The sequence below is a fragment of the Aedes aegypti genome, chromosome 3 (assembly GCF_002204515.2).
Source record: "Aedes aegypti strain LVP_AGWG chromosome 3, AaegL5.0 Primary Assembly, whole genome shotgun sequence".
Classification (NCBI taxonomy): Eukaryota; Metazoa; Arthropoda; class Insecta; order Diptera; family Culicidae; genus Aedes; species Aedes aegypti.
This window is the reverse complement of record NC_035109.1, coordinates 201,042,402-201,062,961: the sequence shown is the minus strand read 5'-3', so window position 1 is coordinate 201,062,961 and position 20,560 is coordinate 201,042,402. Positions and strand designations below refer to the sequence as shown.

At 39.4% G+C, this 20,560-nt stretch overlaps 1 protein-coding gene across 1 annotated transcript in view; it reads left to right on the top strand.

Annotated features, from left to right (window-relative positions):
* LOC5568213 (dystrophin, isoforms A/C/F/G/H) overlaps positions 1-20,560 on the top strand; it is a 352,533-nt gene that overhangs the window by 34,784 nt on the left and 297,189 nt on the right. The window contains 1 exon segment of the mRNA XM_021850748.1: positions 17,290-17,581. Within this exon segment, the coding sequence (XP_021706440.1) occupies positions 17,290-17,581 (292 nt within the window).

Sequence of the window (20,560 nt, the reverse complement as noted above, 5' to 3'; positions counted from 1 at the left end):
CCTTCCGGAATTCGCTCCAGCAACACAGGATTGTTGGAAGCCCACTTGTGCAAATGAAATCCACCAGCCTTGAGTAGTTGGATCAACTGCACTTGAGCCGCTTTTGCTTCGTTCAAATCGTCAAACCCGAACAAAGCGTTGTCAACGTAGAAGCTATTCTTCACAATGTCTGCAGCAACAGGATATTTGGAGCCTTCATCGAGAGCCAACTGCAAGAGTGCCCGCGTTGCCAAAAACGGGGCGGAAGCTGTGCCGTAGGTGACCGTTGTCAGCTCTAGGACACGTAGCGAATCAGATGAACTCTTTCTCCAAAACACTCGAGATAACGGCGTATGTCGCTGATTAACCAGAACCTGCCTGTACATCTTGGCCACGTCAGTAGCCATCACATGTAATGGAAGGCGAAACCGAAGACAGATGGACTGCAAATCGCTTTGTATGTTGGCTCCAATCTTCATAACGTCGTTGAGCGACCGGCCAGATACCTTCGCAGAGGCATCAAACACCACACGGCACTTAGTAGTGGTATTCGATGGCCGCAGCACTGCATGATGAGGTAAGTACCACTTGATGACACCTGCTGGATCCTTACTTATGTCCACTTCCTTACAGTGACCAAGACTCTCATACTCGTCCATGAAGTCCTGATACTGCTTCTTCAAATCTGGATGCTGCGAAAGCTTACGCTCCAGCGCATGGAACCTTCGCAATGCGAGTGGTCGGGAATCACCTAACTCGCTAACGGACTCCTTCAAAGGCAGCTCGACGATGTACCGACCGGAAGCATCTCTACGATGAGTCGCATTGAAGTGCTCTTCACACTCCTCCTCTTCACTACCATGCTTGTCGGCACCAACTACATCTTCTACTTCCCAAAAACGTTCAATGGACTGGCTTAATTCGTCCATCGTGACTGTGTGCGAGTAAACTGCTTCATCAGCTAACGCACCTTCTTCAAACACTCCACCAATAACCCAACCAAATTGGGTTTCACGCAAAACGGGAAGATTATCAGCCAACGTAATTTCTCCGGGCATCATCAACTTCATGAACCATTCATTGCCCAGGAGCATGTCCACTTTACTCGGTTGGAAAAACTTCGTATCGGCTAGCTGCACGCCAGCGGGAAGGTCCAATGCGCTGATATTGATAACCGATGAAGGAAGATCTGATGTCACCTTATCAGTTACCAAACACTTGACCTTGGCGTGGAAATCCTTGTACCTCGACGAAAGATGTACGACACCACAATTAGACGATCGAGTCTGTGTGCTATTCACCCCGAACATCGTGACGTTCGAGGAGTTCAACTTCAAGCCCAACATGTTTGCCATCGCTCGTGAAATCAAATTCACTTGAGAACCACTGTCCAACAATATTCTGCATGGATGTGGCTGGTAGTTTTTGTCCATGACGTCCACTACGGCTGTGAGCAGCACCACTTGCTGCGAGCGGGGAGCCAGACTGGAACATGTGGCTGTCGTCGAAGTCGATGGTGTTGGTTCTTGCTCTACAGCCGGCTTTGGAAGCGGCTGGCTTAATGGTTCTGGAACTTGCTTGGGCTTCTCTTCGGCGTGAAGGAGACTATGATGCCGACGTTTGCACTTCAGACAGGATTTGTCTGAAGAACAGTCGACTCCACGATGACCTCTTTTCAAACAATTGAAACATACGTTTCGCTCCCTCACCTTAATCAATCTTTGCGGAACAGGAATGGCCTTGAATTCAGCGCAATTATGATTGGCATGTGCCTTTCCGCAAAAATCACACTTAATTTCCGTCTCGCTTGAAGAAACGGCTGCATGGATTTTCTGCAACGACGGCTTGTTAGCTGCAGACACAGACTTAATAGGTGCTGATGATGATTTCTGACTGCTGGCTTCGACCCTCTCCAAGATGAAAGTCTGCTCCTTCAAGAACGCCAGCATCTCGTCGTAATCGGGAAGCTCACCGTGCTTAATGGTTGACTCCCACATGTGGCGCACATCGTTGTGCAACGCTGCAGCCAACAGATGGATAACGAAATCCTCTCCTACACCATCGAAATCTCGCTCCAGGAACTTGAGACCCTCCACATGCTTGTTGCACTCGTCCACCAGACTACGAAGCTCCAAATGACTCTTCTTCGTCATGCGCTTGAGATTCAGCAGACCATGAATGTGAGAGTCGATAGCGTGACGCTTATTCTCGAACCTCTCTTCCAAAATTTGCCACGCGTGGGCGTAATTGCCTTCGTTGATAGTCTTGGCATCAATGAGACCTGCTGCACTACCAACTAGAGCTTTGTCCAGATGGTACAACTTAACTGCCGGCGGATCTGGACCCTTGTCCACGAGATCCTTGAACATGGCCTTGAACTTAGGCCAGCTTTCATAACGGCCATCAAATGTGGGAACCGGCATGCGAAGTGGTTGATGGATCACAACCGGTGCTTGCTGTTTCCTCGCGTTTGCATCAACAACAGCAGCTGCGTTGATCCTGTTGAGCTGATCCTCCAACAAAATTGCAACGGAATCGTGAAGGATATCGAACTCCTCGTACTGCTGCTCATGCTGCTCGTAGTCATCATTCGAAACCACGTTAGTGATTTGATCGTGTGCATCGTTGTAGTCCTTATGGGCAGCTTCCAACTTCCTCATGTACACTTTGATCTCAGCCTCCGTGAGCTGGACCACTTCCTCTTCATTTGGGCGAATAGTATTAAGGATACGAGAAACCTTACCTTTAGCTGCGCCACGACGGCGGACGAGTCTCTGGAGGTTCTCCATGGTGGCCAACTTTTCAGTCAACCTGAGCTTCTTCTTCTGCTTCTTACTTGAGGGAGTGGAGGAATCCAGAGTAGACTGTCCAAGTACAGAACTAGCTCCGGATTTTCCGATTTGCTGCTGCTTCGAATCACAATTTTCCGGCATGCCACCGTGGATACCGCATCAAGTCAAGCCCTATGCTCGACGATGGTTGGGAACACAGCCAAGTCTATGCTCACGCAACCGGACACTACTCGGCACAAGTGACCGAACCGAAACACGGATTTCGAAACAACCCACTTCACTCAACGCTATTTTCCGGAATGCCGCGGACACCACTTCAAGCCAAGCCCACTGCTCGACGTTGGTTGGGAACACAGCCAAGTCTATGCTCACGCAACCGATTCCACTAATTAATGGACACAGTGGCCAATCCGGAACACCAAGGCTTCACAATTTGTTTCTTCGCTTAGCGGGGGTGTATTCCCCAGGAGTTGAGCACTTAATTGCTCGTAACACCACTTTCTTCGATGGCTTAAACCATCAGCACATTTTCCAAAATGGCGACAACACACCACACTTCTCTTCAACAAAATGGCGGTGTCGCTCCACTACTTCACTTCTTCAATGGCGGCCATTTTGCTCACACCATTATAGTTTAAATTTTCCGACTTTTTCGGAATCGCACTTCACTATTCTACTTCCTGGTTCTGCATCCGGTTCCGGAACAGTCGGAGAACACTTTACCACACGCGATCCGGCTCGAAGGACCAAAATTATGTACGAGAGTGGACTGTATTTCTTAAAAACTTCGACATAGGCGGACCGACGAATCTCCGAGACGACCACTTAACCAGGGAACCGATACCGGATGAAAACACTTGCTTAACAGTTCAAACTTATATTTACAAACTATTTACATAACCTTAGTTAAAACGGAATTCACTTTGAATCTTAAAGTTGCAACGACACGTCTTAACACGTTGGAAGCACGGCGAACAAAGATGTCTTCCAATCGCGGGTAGAAAACATCCTCAAAATTTACGCGCTCATTTTTGCGCGCTCGTTTCGTGCGGCTGCGGCTGGTTGCATCACACGATGTCCTTTCGTGCATCACGCAACTCAGCAGGCTGCGGCTGGGCGGTGCACTGACAAAAAAATTCATTCGGGGCGAACGGCTCGAACAGCAGAGTTCACATGTTACTTAGGTATTTAAAAGCAAATGAGAACCACATTAAATAATAGATAAACACTAATGGTCATATTTTTATATTTTCATTTCATCGCGGTCCTCATTGCTCGAGCGGAGACGACAAAACTCGAGGTGGATAGAATCGACGCAACTACGACACGGAAAAGAAACAGATGAGAAACTATCGATACATTTATTCAACTATAAAAACCACGTTTTAACGTAATGACTTTATTTCTTCTCGTTTCAGCAATCCAACAACCAAACCATCTCTACTATCTTTTCATTTCCTCTTCGTTACATTTATAGTCCCTCTGGCACTGAATCGAATGACGCATTCCGCTTTTTATTAGCGATGTCTTTGCTGTACGTTGAGCATGGTGTCGGAGGTGATGTGCTGTGTAGAACATCGGATGTTCTACACGGCACGCTATTTCCGGCATTTTGTTTGGCGTGCGGGATAGGCAGTGCTAGTGATGATATGAAGGCCGCTATTCGGTTTAGTGCCAGAGGGACTATATCTATTTAATGTATCTGAAGCTTGTGGGACCGCTTTAATTCCGGCGCCTGCTTGTGGAAGATCCCGGTGTGCTAAACGGTATAGGACATGTTAACGGGGGAGGCTTGGTAGGTTCTCACCCAGCCCGTGTCTAGATGGGCGGATAATTGTCTGCCAGGGTGTGGATTGAGCAATTACAAATTACAATTACAATGATGCAGTGGCGTAGCCAGAAATTATTTCTAGGAACAATTGGGGTCTTTACAAGAAAAAAAAAATATTTTTTTCTACCAGCATTCACAAAAACCACTTTTTCAAACCCCCCTGTTCTTAAATACGCTCAAAACTGCAAAACCATTCATGTTGTATATTGCAATACCAAATTATCTCAGATTCATGAATAAAAATTGAAAAACAAGAACATCAAAAATCAAATTCCGGATAATCGAGTCTAAAATTCCGGATAATCGAATCCCGGATAATCGAGTCCCCGGATAATCGAGTCTCCGGATAATCGAGTCCGACCTGTATTAATTCATGGTTTTGTTTTGTGAAAAACGTTATTCTTTCATAGAGTTTCACGTAATTTGTAATAGCATATCATTTCGAATTCGTTTTTGAATCTAGGTTTAAACTGAGGAAACCAGTTCTGAATAACAGTTTCAACCACAACCCGAATCAGGTTCGACCGAACTACAATTTTCTTGATGTTGGTTTGTTTAGGAGAAAGTGGGGCAGTTTGGCCACCTTAAGAAAAAGTCGATCAAAGTGCTGAAAATATAATGAAATGTAGGGGTGATCGGGGCAATATGGGCCGCCTAAGGAAAACGTCATGGAATGCATAGAAAAACAGCAAAAAATATGGTTTGAATGCAAGTGACTTGTACTATAAAATGTTATCTTCCATGTTACGTCGATAATTAATGTTAACATCAACTTGCAAATTATTTCAGGAACTTTTTGGAAAACCATGTTTTTCTACGTGGTCACCAACCATATGGGGCATTATGAGCCACCCAACGGGGCAGTATGTATGTATTCAATCGAATGATTTTTATTTAAAACAGTATAGAGAAGAGTTAGTGGTGAAGAGTACATTATTGGAAAGGAAATTGTATTAGCTTTGCTTGAAATTATTGATTCTAGCGGCTTATTTTTAAAGATACATAATACATAGTAAACAGACCATGTTATACTAGTACTAAATTGCGATACTTGGTTCAACGTATTTTCTAGCAAAGTGTTCCACTTGTAATGGTGCATAAAGATGACTATGCAGTAAAACAATAATCTGTTATATTTAGGCAATGCATTTTTATGTTCAAAACATCGTTTGTTTTGCTTAAATCTAGGTGGCTCATTTTGCCCCGCCCTTCATTTTGAAAATAATATATTGTTTTTCAATAATTTTCCCTCCCCTTGGTTATGCGACCTTGCCGCGATGGGAGGGCACAATCCATTAGCCCATATGATGGAAACCAAAGGCGTAACCTGTAGTGGTGGTATCACATTTTGGCATTTTTTGCTTAAAGCCGCGTCATAATTCATATGGCATAGACGCAATAATATTTCGGATGTGATCCAACGGACATTCTGCGTCATTGATAGAATTGATGCCCATTTCAAATAATTAATCTATTCGAAGTGGACATTAATACTATTGGTGACGTTCAGTTTGCCTTTTGCTAACCAGAATGATCCGTAGCCACTCTTACTATTAGCTAGCTAGATACATCGTTATCATATACGACGTAGGGAATACTTAGGAACTCTTAGGAAAATGACTAGTAGATTCACTGAGTAGAAATAAGTGGCGACAATCTTATTTTAATATGGTTTTTACATTGCCATAATAAGAAATGCCTCTTTTGTAACAGCGGTATAAATAATCTAATTCCAGCTTCATTTTCGCAAAATTTACAAGTAGAAAGTAGGCGTTGTGAAGCATTGCATTTGCCACCGAAAAGTGAATCTTGTAGGAGACTATAATAGAAGCCTAAGGTAACTTTACTCTTCAATATTCACTATAAAAATGACTATGGAAAGTAAGACGCTGAGATCGATCATAAGGGTACACTTGCTAGTTTCGAGAAATTGTTGAACACACAAGGAAAGCGACTTTTTTCTTTAAGGATATATGAACGTAATGACCAATAAATACTTTAAACAACAAAAAATGAAATTAACTAGAACTACTACTAAACAGCCTAATTTTGTTAAGACTTGACGACACTTGACATTTAAGACTCTAATCTTACGTAAAAGACAATAGTAATCAGAATAGCACTTGTATGACAAATTATTCAAAACCATTTCGACTAGACAGTATTAGTAATGCACTACTATTTCAAACAAATTCTAATGGAGCTGCTGATTTTCATAATGCTTCCTTTTCTCAGAAGCAAGGGAATATGGGTACTTTTCAAAAACTACCACGTCACAATACTAATAAAAAACAGTGTTCATGTGGGCGCCATTGCCTAGTCCGTCTGAGTATTGGTCCTGGTAGAGGGGAAACTTGGCAAAAGCCAGACCGAGGGTTCAGCCTTGACAAGTTAAGCTGTCAGGCAGCTCCAACTGAATACCATACAAAAAAAAAAAAAAAAAAAAAAAAAAAAAAAAAAAAAAAAAAAAAAAAAAAAAAAAAAAAAAAATATATATTGTTTTTCAATAATTTTGTTTACGAACAAATCTAATTTCGCTCACGAACTGTTCATTATGATCAGCAGTTTCAATGTATTGGTAAAATTTACCGGAATTATAAACATAATTGTCTTATAGGCTTAATTAAAAACTGCCAAAATTATAAGCTTTTCATGACGACGGACAAATTTGTACATTTTTGTAAATATCTTGAGTGTTTAAACGAATATTCTTACGGTTTTTATTGTGGTGGCTATTTGAGGCATCCTTTAGCAGATCATAATGACACTTGACATTAAAACACTGTTTTTGAGGTCAAAACCGGGGTGGCTCATATTGCCCCGTATGTTCATAATGCCCCCATTGCCCCTATATAGTGAAATGAGCACCCTATTTTTGGTTGTAAAATTATCTCATATAATCTTAAAATCAATTATTTTTTTCACTACACTTGAATGTTATTAGTATTTATAAACACTCAGTGCAAAAAGATTAAAATTTAAAAAAATAATCTAACAGTCAAATTTCATCATTCTGAAATGATGAAATTTGAAAGAGCTATTCGGGGCAATATGAGCAGTTTTTTCGAACTTCATTTATTTCTTTTTCTTTGAGTTTAGAACACTGACTTGTCAGCTTTGGGATTGCATGTTATCTCAGATGTAATTTCAAGAATTTATGCAGTTTTCAAGGGATGCTCATTCCACCCCATTGGCCAAACCGCCCCGACTACCCCTATGTGTTGATCACCGACCCAGTTCCTAAAAACGAAAACGACTTTTAGTTTTCCAACAATGAACTAACACCATACTAATAATAACTATGGTGTAAGTTCATTGTTGTAAAACTAAGGGATTAAATGTTAAATATTGTTTTTGAATATCTCGTGCATTCTCATATAATAGGAATTTTTATATCTTGTGGTGGATAATTAGATGTTTATCTTGTCGAACATTACGCATTCTAACTACAGTCAACTTTCGTTCGTTGCACTAAACCTGTAGCCCACTTAGTGAAAGACTTTCACTAATCGGGCTGAGTTTTTCACTTCCAAAATATTGAATATAATAGAAATTCAGGGCTACCAACATTGATAAATCGAGCTTCATGTCAAAAAGTGACGTTTGTCTTCGTTTTAAGTGGGCTATAGCCCACCTAACGGGAGCCCAATTAAAACGAAGCCCACCTAAAGATAGTGCAACGAACGCAATTCGACTGTATTCTCTTTGTCTTCAATTTTTTATTAACCAAGCAACCCTCGTTTGAAGCAAATTAGCTTTTTAAAATTTTACAAAACCAATACTGCCGTAAATCGCAAGTCAGTCCCATCTGTAAAAAGTAGGCATTGAGAAAATGAAGTTTGAAGTTTCCATACAAATATTCAAAAAATTCCAGAGAGTTGGAACATGCTCAAATCTTAATGAAACATTCACAATTTACTTTTCACTTTCTGCGAAAAATGTAAAGATGATCAAAATACGGTTCATTTTTGCGTTACACGGTACGGAAATTTGTAGTGGGACTGATATGCGATTACTTTTCATTATGAGACAATTTGACTTGCTGTTTTTTAATGCTTTTTCCAAATAAATCATATTATCTTATTAGGGCAGCTGAAAGAGCATTGGAAGATATGTTGAAAACTGAACTCAACTCAATTTTGACGAAAATGCAGATGGGACTGACTTGCGATTCACGGCAGTATAATATTGGTATTTAATACTAAAACCCAAACCAAAAAATAATTATTTTATGTTCTATATGAGACTAAAAACTTAGAATAATTCTTAGGACAGACCTTGTTTGCAAACCTTTAAAAATGGCCGGATAGACCTTGGCTAGAATATACTTCCTTTTTTCTTATGCATGTTTTAACCACCTATTTAGGAATGTATATTTTCAATGGTTGCAAGGAATAAATTTTGACAAAACCTCTTTCGAAGCTCTTTGAGAATGCTTGCAAAACATATATAAATAATAACTTATAATAATTAATAACTTCTTAACAACGTAACTCAGATGAACAGCCTATCGTCTTTATGATAAAAGTCCATTCGGCCAAAGCTATCTCCCATTAAACTTACCGATGAAAAATTTCAATTTCAATCAGGGTTTAGTCTATCATAATTTTTAATTTGAAACTTAGATTATCGACCAAATATTACATTTTTTGTAATCTTGATCTAGTTACACAAAATATTGATCTTATTAGGTAGAAGCGTTAAAGTAGAATCTAATAAAGCTAAATAGAAAATATTCTGTGAATTTTACATTTGATCGAATCCCATCTATACGCTTATTTTTTTATTAAATCAAATCTTAAATTCTTATCGACTTGAAGTCATGGAAAAGTTTACAATGTTGGAAACTGTTTACAATGAAATCAATTTTAGCGGTTTTTAATATATCAGTTTTTGGAAGTTAAAAAAAATCACAAATATACCAAATTCGTATTAAAATTTACATTACAAAATAAAACACTTTGGTGATATAAAAGATACAAACATTGATCTTTTTCAAAGCATATTTCTAAAACTTTAAAGAGATTGAAACAAAGATTAATTCGCGTAAATGTTAACTTTTCTGTTAAAAAATGGCATGCAATATCTTGAAATTTATTGTTAATTTCCAAATTTGGTACGTCCATAAAAATGTCCACATTTGGTAATCAACTAGACTTACTACCTACAGTAGATCGTATTGGATATTCCATTCTTTAAATTCTTTCTTTCGTAAAACAGTGTAATAGAACTGAAATAAACTGATTATGTTTTGATTTTCAAGTCACTTTTTCGAGGATCGAAAGTCACTATTTAGTTACTTATTTCTCAAATCTGGTCACTAAAATAACTTTTTTCGGCACCACGTTTTGCTACCAGCCCTGCGGATAAACGAACCCCGGATAATCGAGTCCCCGGATAATCGAGTCTCCGGATAATCAAGTCCGACCTGTATTGTCAGTGATTTTCATATGATAGTATAATAAGTTTGCGATGATTTCATTTCAGTTTTTAGAAGAATTAACAATTTAATTACAATTGAAACACCGTTTATTCAATAAATTATTAATTACATTGGATAGCCAATCACATTAATTGGTATAATTATAACCTAAAAAATAACATTCCATACAATTTTGAACACTTCTGGGCGTTCTGAGCTTTATGTTCCTTTTGTCCTTGTTCCGCCATCTCCAGCTTACAATCAAAGTAATGTGTTCTGTAAATTCAATCATCGGGGCCCAGATAGCCGTAGCGTAAAAGCGCAGCTATTCAGCAAGACCAAGCTGAGGGTCGTGGGTTCGAATCCCGCCGGTCAAGGATCTTTTCGGGTTGGAAATTTTCTCGACTTCCCAGGACACAGAGTATCTTCGTACCTGCCACACGATATACACATGCAAAAATGGTCAATTGGCATAGGATGCTCTCAGTTAATAACTGTGGAAGTGCTCATAAGAACACTAAGCTGAAAAGCAGGCTTTGTCCCAGTTGGGACGTAACGCCAGAAAGAAGAAGAAATTCAATCATCGGAATTACATACATGACTCTTTTTCATATACAATCCTCAGTGTTGGTAAATGAAAGGTATGAAATATCATAATGAGTTTTAAATGTTCTTTAAAATAAATATCAATGGATGCACATAAAACCAATTGGATTTCAGGAGAGGACTCAATAATCACGTGGTCCTCTTTCGCAAAGCGCACCTCTTTTGGAAGAATTATATGCCCATCCAAACACAACGCTTTTCTATTGTATACTAGTGGTCCCGGCCAGCTCTGTCTTGTCATCTAGTAGGCCGTTGGAAAACGTCATGAAACGTCCCATATAAAATTACAGTTCCGGAACGCTTGAGGAGCATAACAATGGAAGAATTTCAAAAATCCGATAGCCCGTTCTCAAGTCATTTCGTGACATACAAACACCATTCAATTTTTATTTATATAGATAGATAGATGTTGCGTTCTATTGCGTTTGGATGGGCATCTAATTCTTCCGAAAGAGGTACGCTTTGCTTAAGCATAAGCATAAGCATAGACGACCGTACAAAACGTAGTTGCTACTACGTGATTGACTAGAACAATCGAAATTGCACAGAGAACCAATGAAAGGGGCTTGGGATTAGCTACCCATTCTCAATGTGCACAATTCGAGAGCTCAGAGTATAATGAAGTCAATAATGGCGCCAGCTACGTCCTCACGGTCATCGAGGAGGGGAAGGGATGTTAGTGTGACAACCGTTGTTACTAGAGACCGAGATCACTTCTGCATCTCCTCGGTTGTCGTAGGAAGGGTTTTTGTTAATGGGAAGTGTCCGATCACGGACACTTGACGGATGGGCAACTTCTTCCTCTGAAGAGAGTGCCAGCGGGAACAGCAGCTGACGATAGCTCGACTCGATGAATAATTTCAAAACAACCCAAAAGCCTTCAAAAAGGCTGTTTTTATTTCGGCTGCCCAAGTAAGGAGAAAAACTTTTCAGCTTTAACTTAACCGATGTTTATTATACGATGGTTGAAAGATAACTGATCATCCACGAACAAACCCATTCTCTTATATACGGTTTCTCGAATCGCCACCCACCAATCAGGGTGCGCTTCGTCGTCATTGGTCGGTGCAACATAGCAAACATGTTCTCACATGTTCATCGCGTCTCCCACCACGCGTAGTCCGAGTGATGTTGGTCGTCGCATCTGCTGGTGTGGTTAGCCGCCGCTCACCGCTCATCAGCAGCCAGCCAATGCATAATCATTGCCATTCGGGTGGGTAATGTGTGTTATAATAATAGGGTGTAAGGCGATAGGATGATGAATGTTCACAAACATTCGCTCTGTGCGCGAACAGGAAGGGGTAAAAAGTTACATGGTCAGGATTCACCTTAGTATTGTCGAACCGCCACCAAACCGGATCGCGCCAGTGAGACTCTCGACGCGCCTCAACTCGACGCATTTTGAAATCAGTTTTTTAGTGTGGCGCTGCATTCTTACGATATTTATGAACACAACGTACTATTCACATATTAGCTGCGACGCATGGGGCCCGAGAAAACAATAATTATAAATAGGGGAAGTGGTGGTAAAATGAACAGGGGTGGTAAAATGAACACCGTTCCTTTTACCGAGAAAAAACAAATTTCGATGAATTTTTATCATGCACGGACGATTTAGAGCATTTATCTGAGTGTTCGAGTTGATACGGAGGTCAATTGAAGTGAAAATATCAACGAAAACTAAGATTTTAGAAAACCACGTTTGAAAATTAGAACTGACGTAACTTTGAGCTCGGAAGACTTGAAGTTTTTCAGTGAGGTGAATAGCGTTATGATATGATGTCAAATCTGATACTTTGAGAATTCTTTTCCAATGGGTTACAATCATTAATGGATATATTTTCGGTGGGACAATGAAAACTTTCAGAAATATTTGTTTTGCTCACGTTTTTTGCGTGGTGTTCATTTTACCACCAACCGCTGTTCATTTTACCCACATAGTGCAGGTAAAATGAACATTTGCTTCGCTTTTTGATAGTGATGAAAATATGTGAAAATTTAGCTTTTTTAGTCTGAATCCATGTCGCTGCTATAGATTACTTCCCTATTTTTGATGTTGTGCGATAGAACTATACAGATTCTTCGTTTTTATATCAGAAACAAGATGATTTCCTTAAGGTGTTCATTTTACCACCCCTTCTCCTAAATGTTGGTCTTGATTTCTATTGATATTGATACATAATAAGTGATGCGATTGATGAAACTTTGATTTGAAATATAACTATTTTTATGGCTTCAAAATAAATAAATATTTTTTTTATGCGACGAGGCTTGCCGATGCTGTTATGTTGTCCCTTTCTCTTGACGAAAGGTAGGCTGATTTGCAACGGAATAGCAATTAAAATTTTTTGGCATTTGAATAACAGGTCAATTCCACACTAGAGTTACTGTGCACGTGCTGTAGCTTTAGGTGCAGGAGCCTCATTGCTTGCAAGCACACGGGAGCGCTGTACATTGGGAGAACTTTTTTGGTGCGCCTCTTTTTTATTGAGATGTGTCTCACTGCGGTCTCATGCGCTCCGTCACATGTGCTGTTCAAAATTCAGCGCAATAATTGAAGTTATTTCAAAAGTTTTTAACGAGAAACGAAATTGTAACTCTTGCATCGCGAGTCTTCGACCATATCAGGTAGGCCATCTAGACACCTGCTTAATGTAGCGAAAAAAGTTGTAGAGGCTCTTCGTTACTAAGCAGTTGTTTCACAACTTGGATACCGATGGCGAGCCGTAGCGCCGAGCAGCGCATGAGACGAGTCTCCCCGAGAGCACATCACCTAGCGCGCGCTTTTAGATTTTTTGTGAGCCTCCGGCTAGCGCAGCACACTAGGATTCCGATGAGCCGGGAGACGGTTTGGTTGGAGGCTCGTCAGTACATTTATGTGCTCCTGAGAAATATGTAACTCTACTCCACACCAAGAGCTCCATTTTCGTCGATATTCCCCCAACTCTCACCAACAACTAAGGGTTCCCGTACATGTTCATTTAGTTCGGGATGGTCATTGGTCATGTATTCGCAACGTTTCATGAAGCCAATAATCTCCACTAGTATCTTAACAAGAGACCAATTTCTTTTCTTAGGCATTCATACTAAGTGACCAGCCCACTTGAGTCTGTCAGTAGGTGATACACTAAAAAACACTTTTCTTCATATTTGGAACAACTTGTTTGAACACAAGCACCGACATAAGAGGAAAAAACATTATATAACTCATTATATGACTCACACAAAGTTACAATCATAAATTTCGTCTGAACTTGTTGACTCATTGTTTTTATTATTATGGCTTTACATACATGTATGTAGAAATGTTCTTTACGAGCTGGGTCTATGAGAATCCTTTGGGGATTCTCGGTTCTTGGGGGACTTCTCGGAAATTTTAACGGATTTTTGAGGATATCTGCAGATTCCTAGCATACACTGAGGGTTTATGGCGGGATCCTGATAATGTATAATTGGTTATTTGGGATTATGTCCAAAATTTGGTGATTCCTAATAAACTCTCTAGATTGCTAGGGCGTCCTGTAACTTTCTAGCGGGATAATGTGAATTTCTAGTGATATTTTGAGTATTTCTGGCGAAATCTTGGTGATTTTGAAAAGGTTTCCAGAGGAATTTGAGGAGTGCTAGTGGTAGCCTAATAATAAAAAACTTTTGAAAATTTTTATCGCAAGCTTGAGCATTTTCAGCAATATCGCAGCGGAATCCAAAGATGCTAATTCCTAGCAAAATCCTTAGCGAGTCCTGAGAACTCTAGGCGAGATTCTACGGATTCCTGGCAAGATGCTTCAGAGTCCTAGAGTTTTCCTGTAGATTTCTTACGAACACCTGAAGATTCCTATCAAGCTCTTGAGGTTTCATAGCGGGATCCTGTAAATTTCTGTTGATCTCATAAGGTAAAACGTATATAAAGCTCAATTATAACTCATTTCAAGTAAAAATGATATTCTACAAAGATGCAAGCCGCGTTTATGGATCACCTCATGTTTATGGTTGTTTATGTTTGCACTGCAGTCAATCATACATTATGAAATGTTTTATTTTATCAGAAACATAGATTAAAGAAGCAATTCTAAGCTTATTGAATTTTGTTGAATTTTTTGCTAAAGACTAAAAGTTAAACCGATTTTTAATGTTCATCAAATAAAAAAAATGCCATTTTTGCAATATTCAGTGCTAGAGGGGACGGACCTGGTGTAGTGGTTAGAACACTCGCCTCTCACGCCGAGGACCTGGGATCGAATCCCATCCCCGAGATTTCAGTGACGACTTCCTTCGGAAGGGAAGTAAAGCCGTTGGTCCCGAGATGAACTAGCCCAGGGCTAAAAATCTCGTTAATAAAGACATAAAAAAATATTCAGCGCTTTTGTTTTGTTAATACAGTGAAACCTTCACGAGTCGATGTTCTATGACTCGATATCGACACATGGAACCATACTAGAAACAAAATTTCATGGTTACTATGATGGTCCCTTGAAACTGCATTCCAAAAGATTGCTGTTCCATGACTCGATATTTCCATGAGTCGATGGTCCCTTCAATATCGACTCATGGAGGTTTCACTGTACATCTTTTTAACCTTTCGGTCGTCGCGCGAATTTTTGTAACGCGAGTAGTCGCGCGTTGTACTTTGTACAACACACTTGGTTTAGCGAATATCCCAGGAGCCTCACTACTTAGAAAAATGGCGTCTTCGGCAAAGTTGTTCAGTGGCTCTAGGGCTATCATTGATCGAGTTAGTTGATTCTAAATTTTGCCAACTGGTGACGCTAGTGAGCATGAAACATTTGTTTGGCAGATCTCAAGATCTTGACCACTTAGAAAGATGGCATCTCCTGGAAAGTTGTTCAGTAGCTCAAATCCTTTCTTTGTTTAATCCTTGAAGTTCGAGACTAGCTTAAATAATGATGGTCTTTGAGCTACGCATCAACTTTGTCGAAAATATCATATTTCTAAAAGGTTGGGATCCTGAAGTATCAGCAAAACAAAAGTTTCATGCTCACTAGCACCGCCTGGTGACAAAATTTTGAATCAACTACCTCGAACAATGATAGCTCCTAACTTACTGAACAACTTTGCCGAAGATGCAATCCTTCTAAATGGTCAGGATCCTGAAATATCTGCAGAACGAAAGTAAAAGTTCCATGCTCACTAGTGCCACCTAGCGGTCAAATTCCGAAATAAATTTGGTATCATCAGATAGCGCTCCAACTCCAGAACAGCTTTACAGAAGACTCCATGTTTCGAAATTATCTGGATTTTGAGATATACCGATTTAAAATTGCGGTCTACTCATTATTATGCGACTTCTATGTACATTTGTTGATTTTACCACATTATAAAGAGCCATACTGTAAACAAAAACTTTTGAGTATTGCTCTTAAGAAGATTCTTGAGGAATACATTTTGATGTGGTGTCGATAGGTATCATTGTTACAAAATCATAGCATATATATCACAACTGTTGTACAAAGTACAACAGCGCGACAGCCCAAAGGTTAAGAACGCAGTAATAAATTTTATTTTTTTCGTATTCTTACACAGTTTTAAGAAAATGTCTTGAATGTCATTTATGCGACTATGGATTTTGCGTGGCCCAATCATACAAATAGTGCACATAAAGCTTCCAAAAAATCATTGAAGATTTTTAGGCGTAAAAAGTATGTAAAACGTTTGTTAATATTAACATTACGGGGCTATATATTCATAGCACAGTATACAACCCTACGGAAAACTCCTTCGAAGTGAACCGTTCCGAAGTCTCGATGCCATATGATTCCATAAGGATCATGTAACAACATTCTAATGATGTTTTCAAAACCAATTGTCGAAAAATAACATTTAAAATATGGGTTCTGATTTTGGCACGGTTCCATTTTTGGCAACTGAAAATTTCGACTGCCAAAAACGGAATACCACTGTATTTTGTTGATAGTAAAAACTGTAAAATCATGCTCAATTTATCGGTTTAAAATCAATATTTTAAACAGTTTTTCTGAAATTTTAGTGGATAATTGACTCTTCCGAAAGGCAACTGAAATATTGTTTGCATCGAAAGTGTAAAAGTATTCGCCTATGCAAAGATACAGGGGGTGTCCATTCTGCCCCGGGTGTCCATACTGCCCCCGGTACCCCTATTTTACAAACTATTATTTGAAAAGCTCGAAAAATCAAGTTATTTTTACTGACAATATTTTTTTTTATTTTCATGTTTTTAACTTTTATTTCAACTTGCAACTATTTATTCACCCTCAAATAATAATAATATCAAGTTTCCCAAAATAAGAACGATTTTTAAATAGATATCGAGTTATGGAGAGATATTTACCTCTCACGTGACATCGACTAGTGGAGATATCGAGTTAGAGAAATATCGACTTATGGAGAGCACGATATATGGGAGTTTGAAGGGACCTAAAAATCCATCGAGCTATAGAGTGTATCGAGTTATAGAATATCGAGTTGTGGAGAATCGACTGTAGTTGTATTGGTCGACAGCAGAAAAAAATATTTTTAACTTACACTTACAGCGGGATCAAAATACGCTAGATTAAAAGGACCGCGCATTAAATTAATTACTACAAAAAATACACAAAATATCGAGTTTGGTAGAGTTGACTATATTTTTGAATTATTCCTCCAATATTTTCCTGTTTATTCAGAAATTATCCCAGCAAGTCCATGCAGCATTCACCCAACTTGAATGAGAGTGATTTTTCAACCCATGAATACTCACACCTCAAAGTTATCGATCTGGAGGAAATATCGTCCAAAGTACTGAAACGGATTGGAGATTTGCTGACGAAACCACTCATCAAAGACAATGAGATCGAGCTCACCAAGCGGATACTGGACATCAAGGAACGTCAAGAGGAAGTCAAGCTGGCTATTGGTGTGGCATCGCAAACAACGCCTTCTGAGAAAGTGTCTGACACAATGACTAATCTGGAAAAGGTGAGCAAATCACGGCAATTTCAGGTAAAAATTTGTACAATTAGGGTAAACGCTTCCATAGTAGAGGTAGCTCCAATAGTGGAGGTAGTGTGACATGTTTCGCACTAATAAATGACTATGTGATATGTTTCAATGATGCACGATGCAAAAATGATACAAGCAATCATATAATATCCATGAAATTTAATCGTTAAGCGGTTTAAAACATTTATTTTGATTAAAAAAAAATTCAAGGGTTAAACTACCACACCGCCTAATGATGATGATGATGATATAGGCTGCCATCTATTGTAGCAAGGTATCCGCCGGTAGCAATGGCCTATTCTAACAAAACAATTTGTTCAAGATTGTATGACTATTCGTATTCAATCATATTCCTGTCTGAAGGGCCAAAAACGAATGGCGGACCCGTAAGCAGAGACACTTACGCGAAACCCGCAAGGAAAAAGAATCTCCTTCCAAAAGTAAGTTCACACGAACAGTCGTACAATCAAGCCCTTGCTTGTCAGAAAGACCCAATAGATGGGAAGAAGAGCCCGCCCTTTTTCCACGAAATGTTAGCGATATGAAGTTGACAGTTTCACTCTTCCTATCCATCTCGCTTCAATCGGGTGCCCTGATGGTCCCACCCAACCCAAAATGCATATAACATTGGAAATATAATCAAATAACACAAGTCATCATGGAAAGATCTCACCGGTTTTTTTTTTATCGTTGTTGTATTTTGAAGCTGGTCGTCGCAACGATGTCGTCGAACTATTTCACCGTTAGCTATAAAGTATCATTTATTCGAAACTGTTCAAAAACCGAGTAAAAAAACAAACTTCCACTCCTCCGATAAAGCGATACGAAAATCAAATCCACTTGTTGGGCTTCTCAAACTGCACTGCTCGAAAACCGAAAAAAAAACTTCCATTCCGACGAACCGAAAGCCAAAAAAAAACACTTCTGCTATGCGAAAACTGTACCCGCTTGCTGGGCTTCTCCAAATGAAGATCAAACGGTAGAGTTGCCAAAATCGAACGGGCACCGTATTAAATTTGCAACACTCCAATTGAACACCACTGTACATGCCCAGTTTTCTAATCGTACCGTCATCTTGCTCATACCCGCTTCTCTTTCCCGCTTCCGAAAGATCACTTTAATCAGTTGGTGTGGGTAAGACTCGCAAACGAAAATTCTCCACACGTTCACCTCTCTCACCACACCACATCCACCCGTCCTACCTTTCACTACCACTACTACTGAGACCGCGTTCATTCATACACTAATCGCTTCCCCCGCGCATGCTGCCGCCAAACATTTTTTTTTCACAGCAATTCCACTTTTTTTAAATTCTAAATTATTAACTTTTAATCCATTTTCCAACTCAAATTTAACTTGCACTCGCGACTTTGCTCTTTTCTACGTTCGGATATGTATTTTTCGTCGATTTTACTTTGATATTTCCACATTTTTTTCACTATTTGAGTACCACGTTAAAAATGCACAACTTTCCCTCAGCCAGTGCTGCCACTCTTTTGGGTTAAACTACCACACCGCCTAATATGCTAAAAACCAACATAATCCCCAACCACACGGTATTAGGCAAAAAACAGAATTATAGCAGGTCACGGTAATCGAAAATCAATATGTGAGCATATACACAGATGAACGATACCGATAGTTGCTAGCCTAGAAAGGGGTATGCAACAGATTCGATGGATCAACAACAACCTCTGGATCCTAATTCTTTCAATATAGTGTAAATTCCCCTTTAATTCAATCCATTCGTCACGATCATCAACCAAGATCGTAAAGCCACAGATACTAGAAAATTATTTTCGTTTTGATCACCTTTGGAGCAACCCATACGAATGGGTCGAAAAGTTTAGATGAGTCGGACAGCAATTGTCGTTTGGTGTTTGAACTTGGGATATCGAATGTGACATTGAAGTTTAACGTGTCGACAGAGGGAATCCTCCGTAAGACCTTGACGGAGTTTTCCCTTCATTAGGTAACTTAACATAAACAACCCTAGTAGCATTCATTAGTAGCTGAGTAACAGATTAGTCAGCTGAAATTGAGTAATTTTTTCATGGGATGTTGCCAAATCGAGAATTCGTGCTTCATTTGTTGACCATTTGGGCAAAACGAAAATGCCAGAACCAAGTCTCTCAATGAGCTCCAGCCGTTCGCAATGAGGCCGGCCGTTTTCTCTGCTGGTTCAAAAAGTTCGCCTAATTTAAATTAGCCTTATGTGATTCTATTGATTGCTTTTAGGAAATAAATAGACACTGTTTGCCATGTCGTTCAAATTATCGCAACCCATAACTTTTTCTCAATTGATTCTATAGCATTTGCCCGAATGATACAAACCCGAAAAGCATTAGCCCGAATATGAGCAGTTTGAATTTCATCATCATATCAGCAATATAACGCGAAAAACAGCATATGTTTCTAAAAAGAAATTTCAGCTGACTCTTAGTGACTCGTGGCGCCAAACATGTTCCAGGTGATAAGTCCAGAAAGAATAGCCGATGATTTAATGAAGGAAAAATCACTGACAATATATCAAATAAATTTATCCATAGAATATACTATGTCCATCATTCAGGCTAGTGGTTTTCGAGCTAATGTTATTTTGGAGCTAGTAACGTAGAATCATATGATATACGAATGCAAAAATAGCAACTTTGGCAAAGAAGTGTGGAAGTGCTTGTTGAACACTAAGCTGAGAAGCAGACTCTGTTCCAATGAAGACGTAATGCCAAGAAGAAGCAATAAAACTGGCTAGATTCCACTGATAAAAATTCACACGGTTGATCCGTGTGTTCAAAATTATGGATCGTTGAGGTTTTCTCACAAACTTCGTGTGTGTTACACATTAAATTCGTTTGTGAACTGATTTCAGTTCTATGGACTGATTCATCAACTGACAACAAGGATTCCATATTTTTCCACATATGTTCCCTTTCAGATTCGTATGGGTGCATAAAT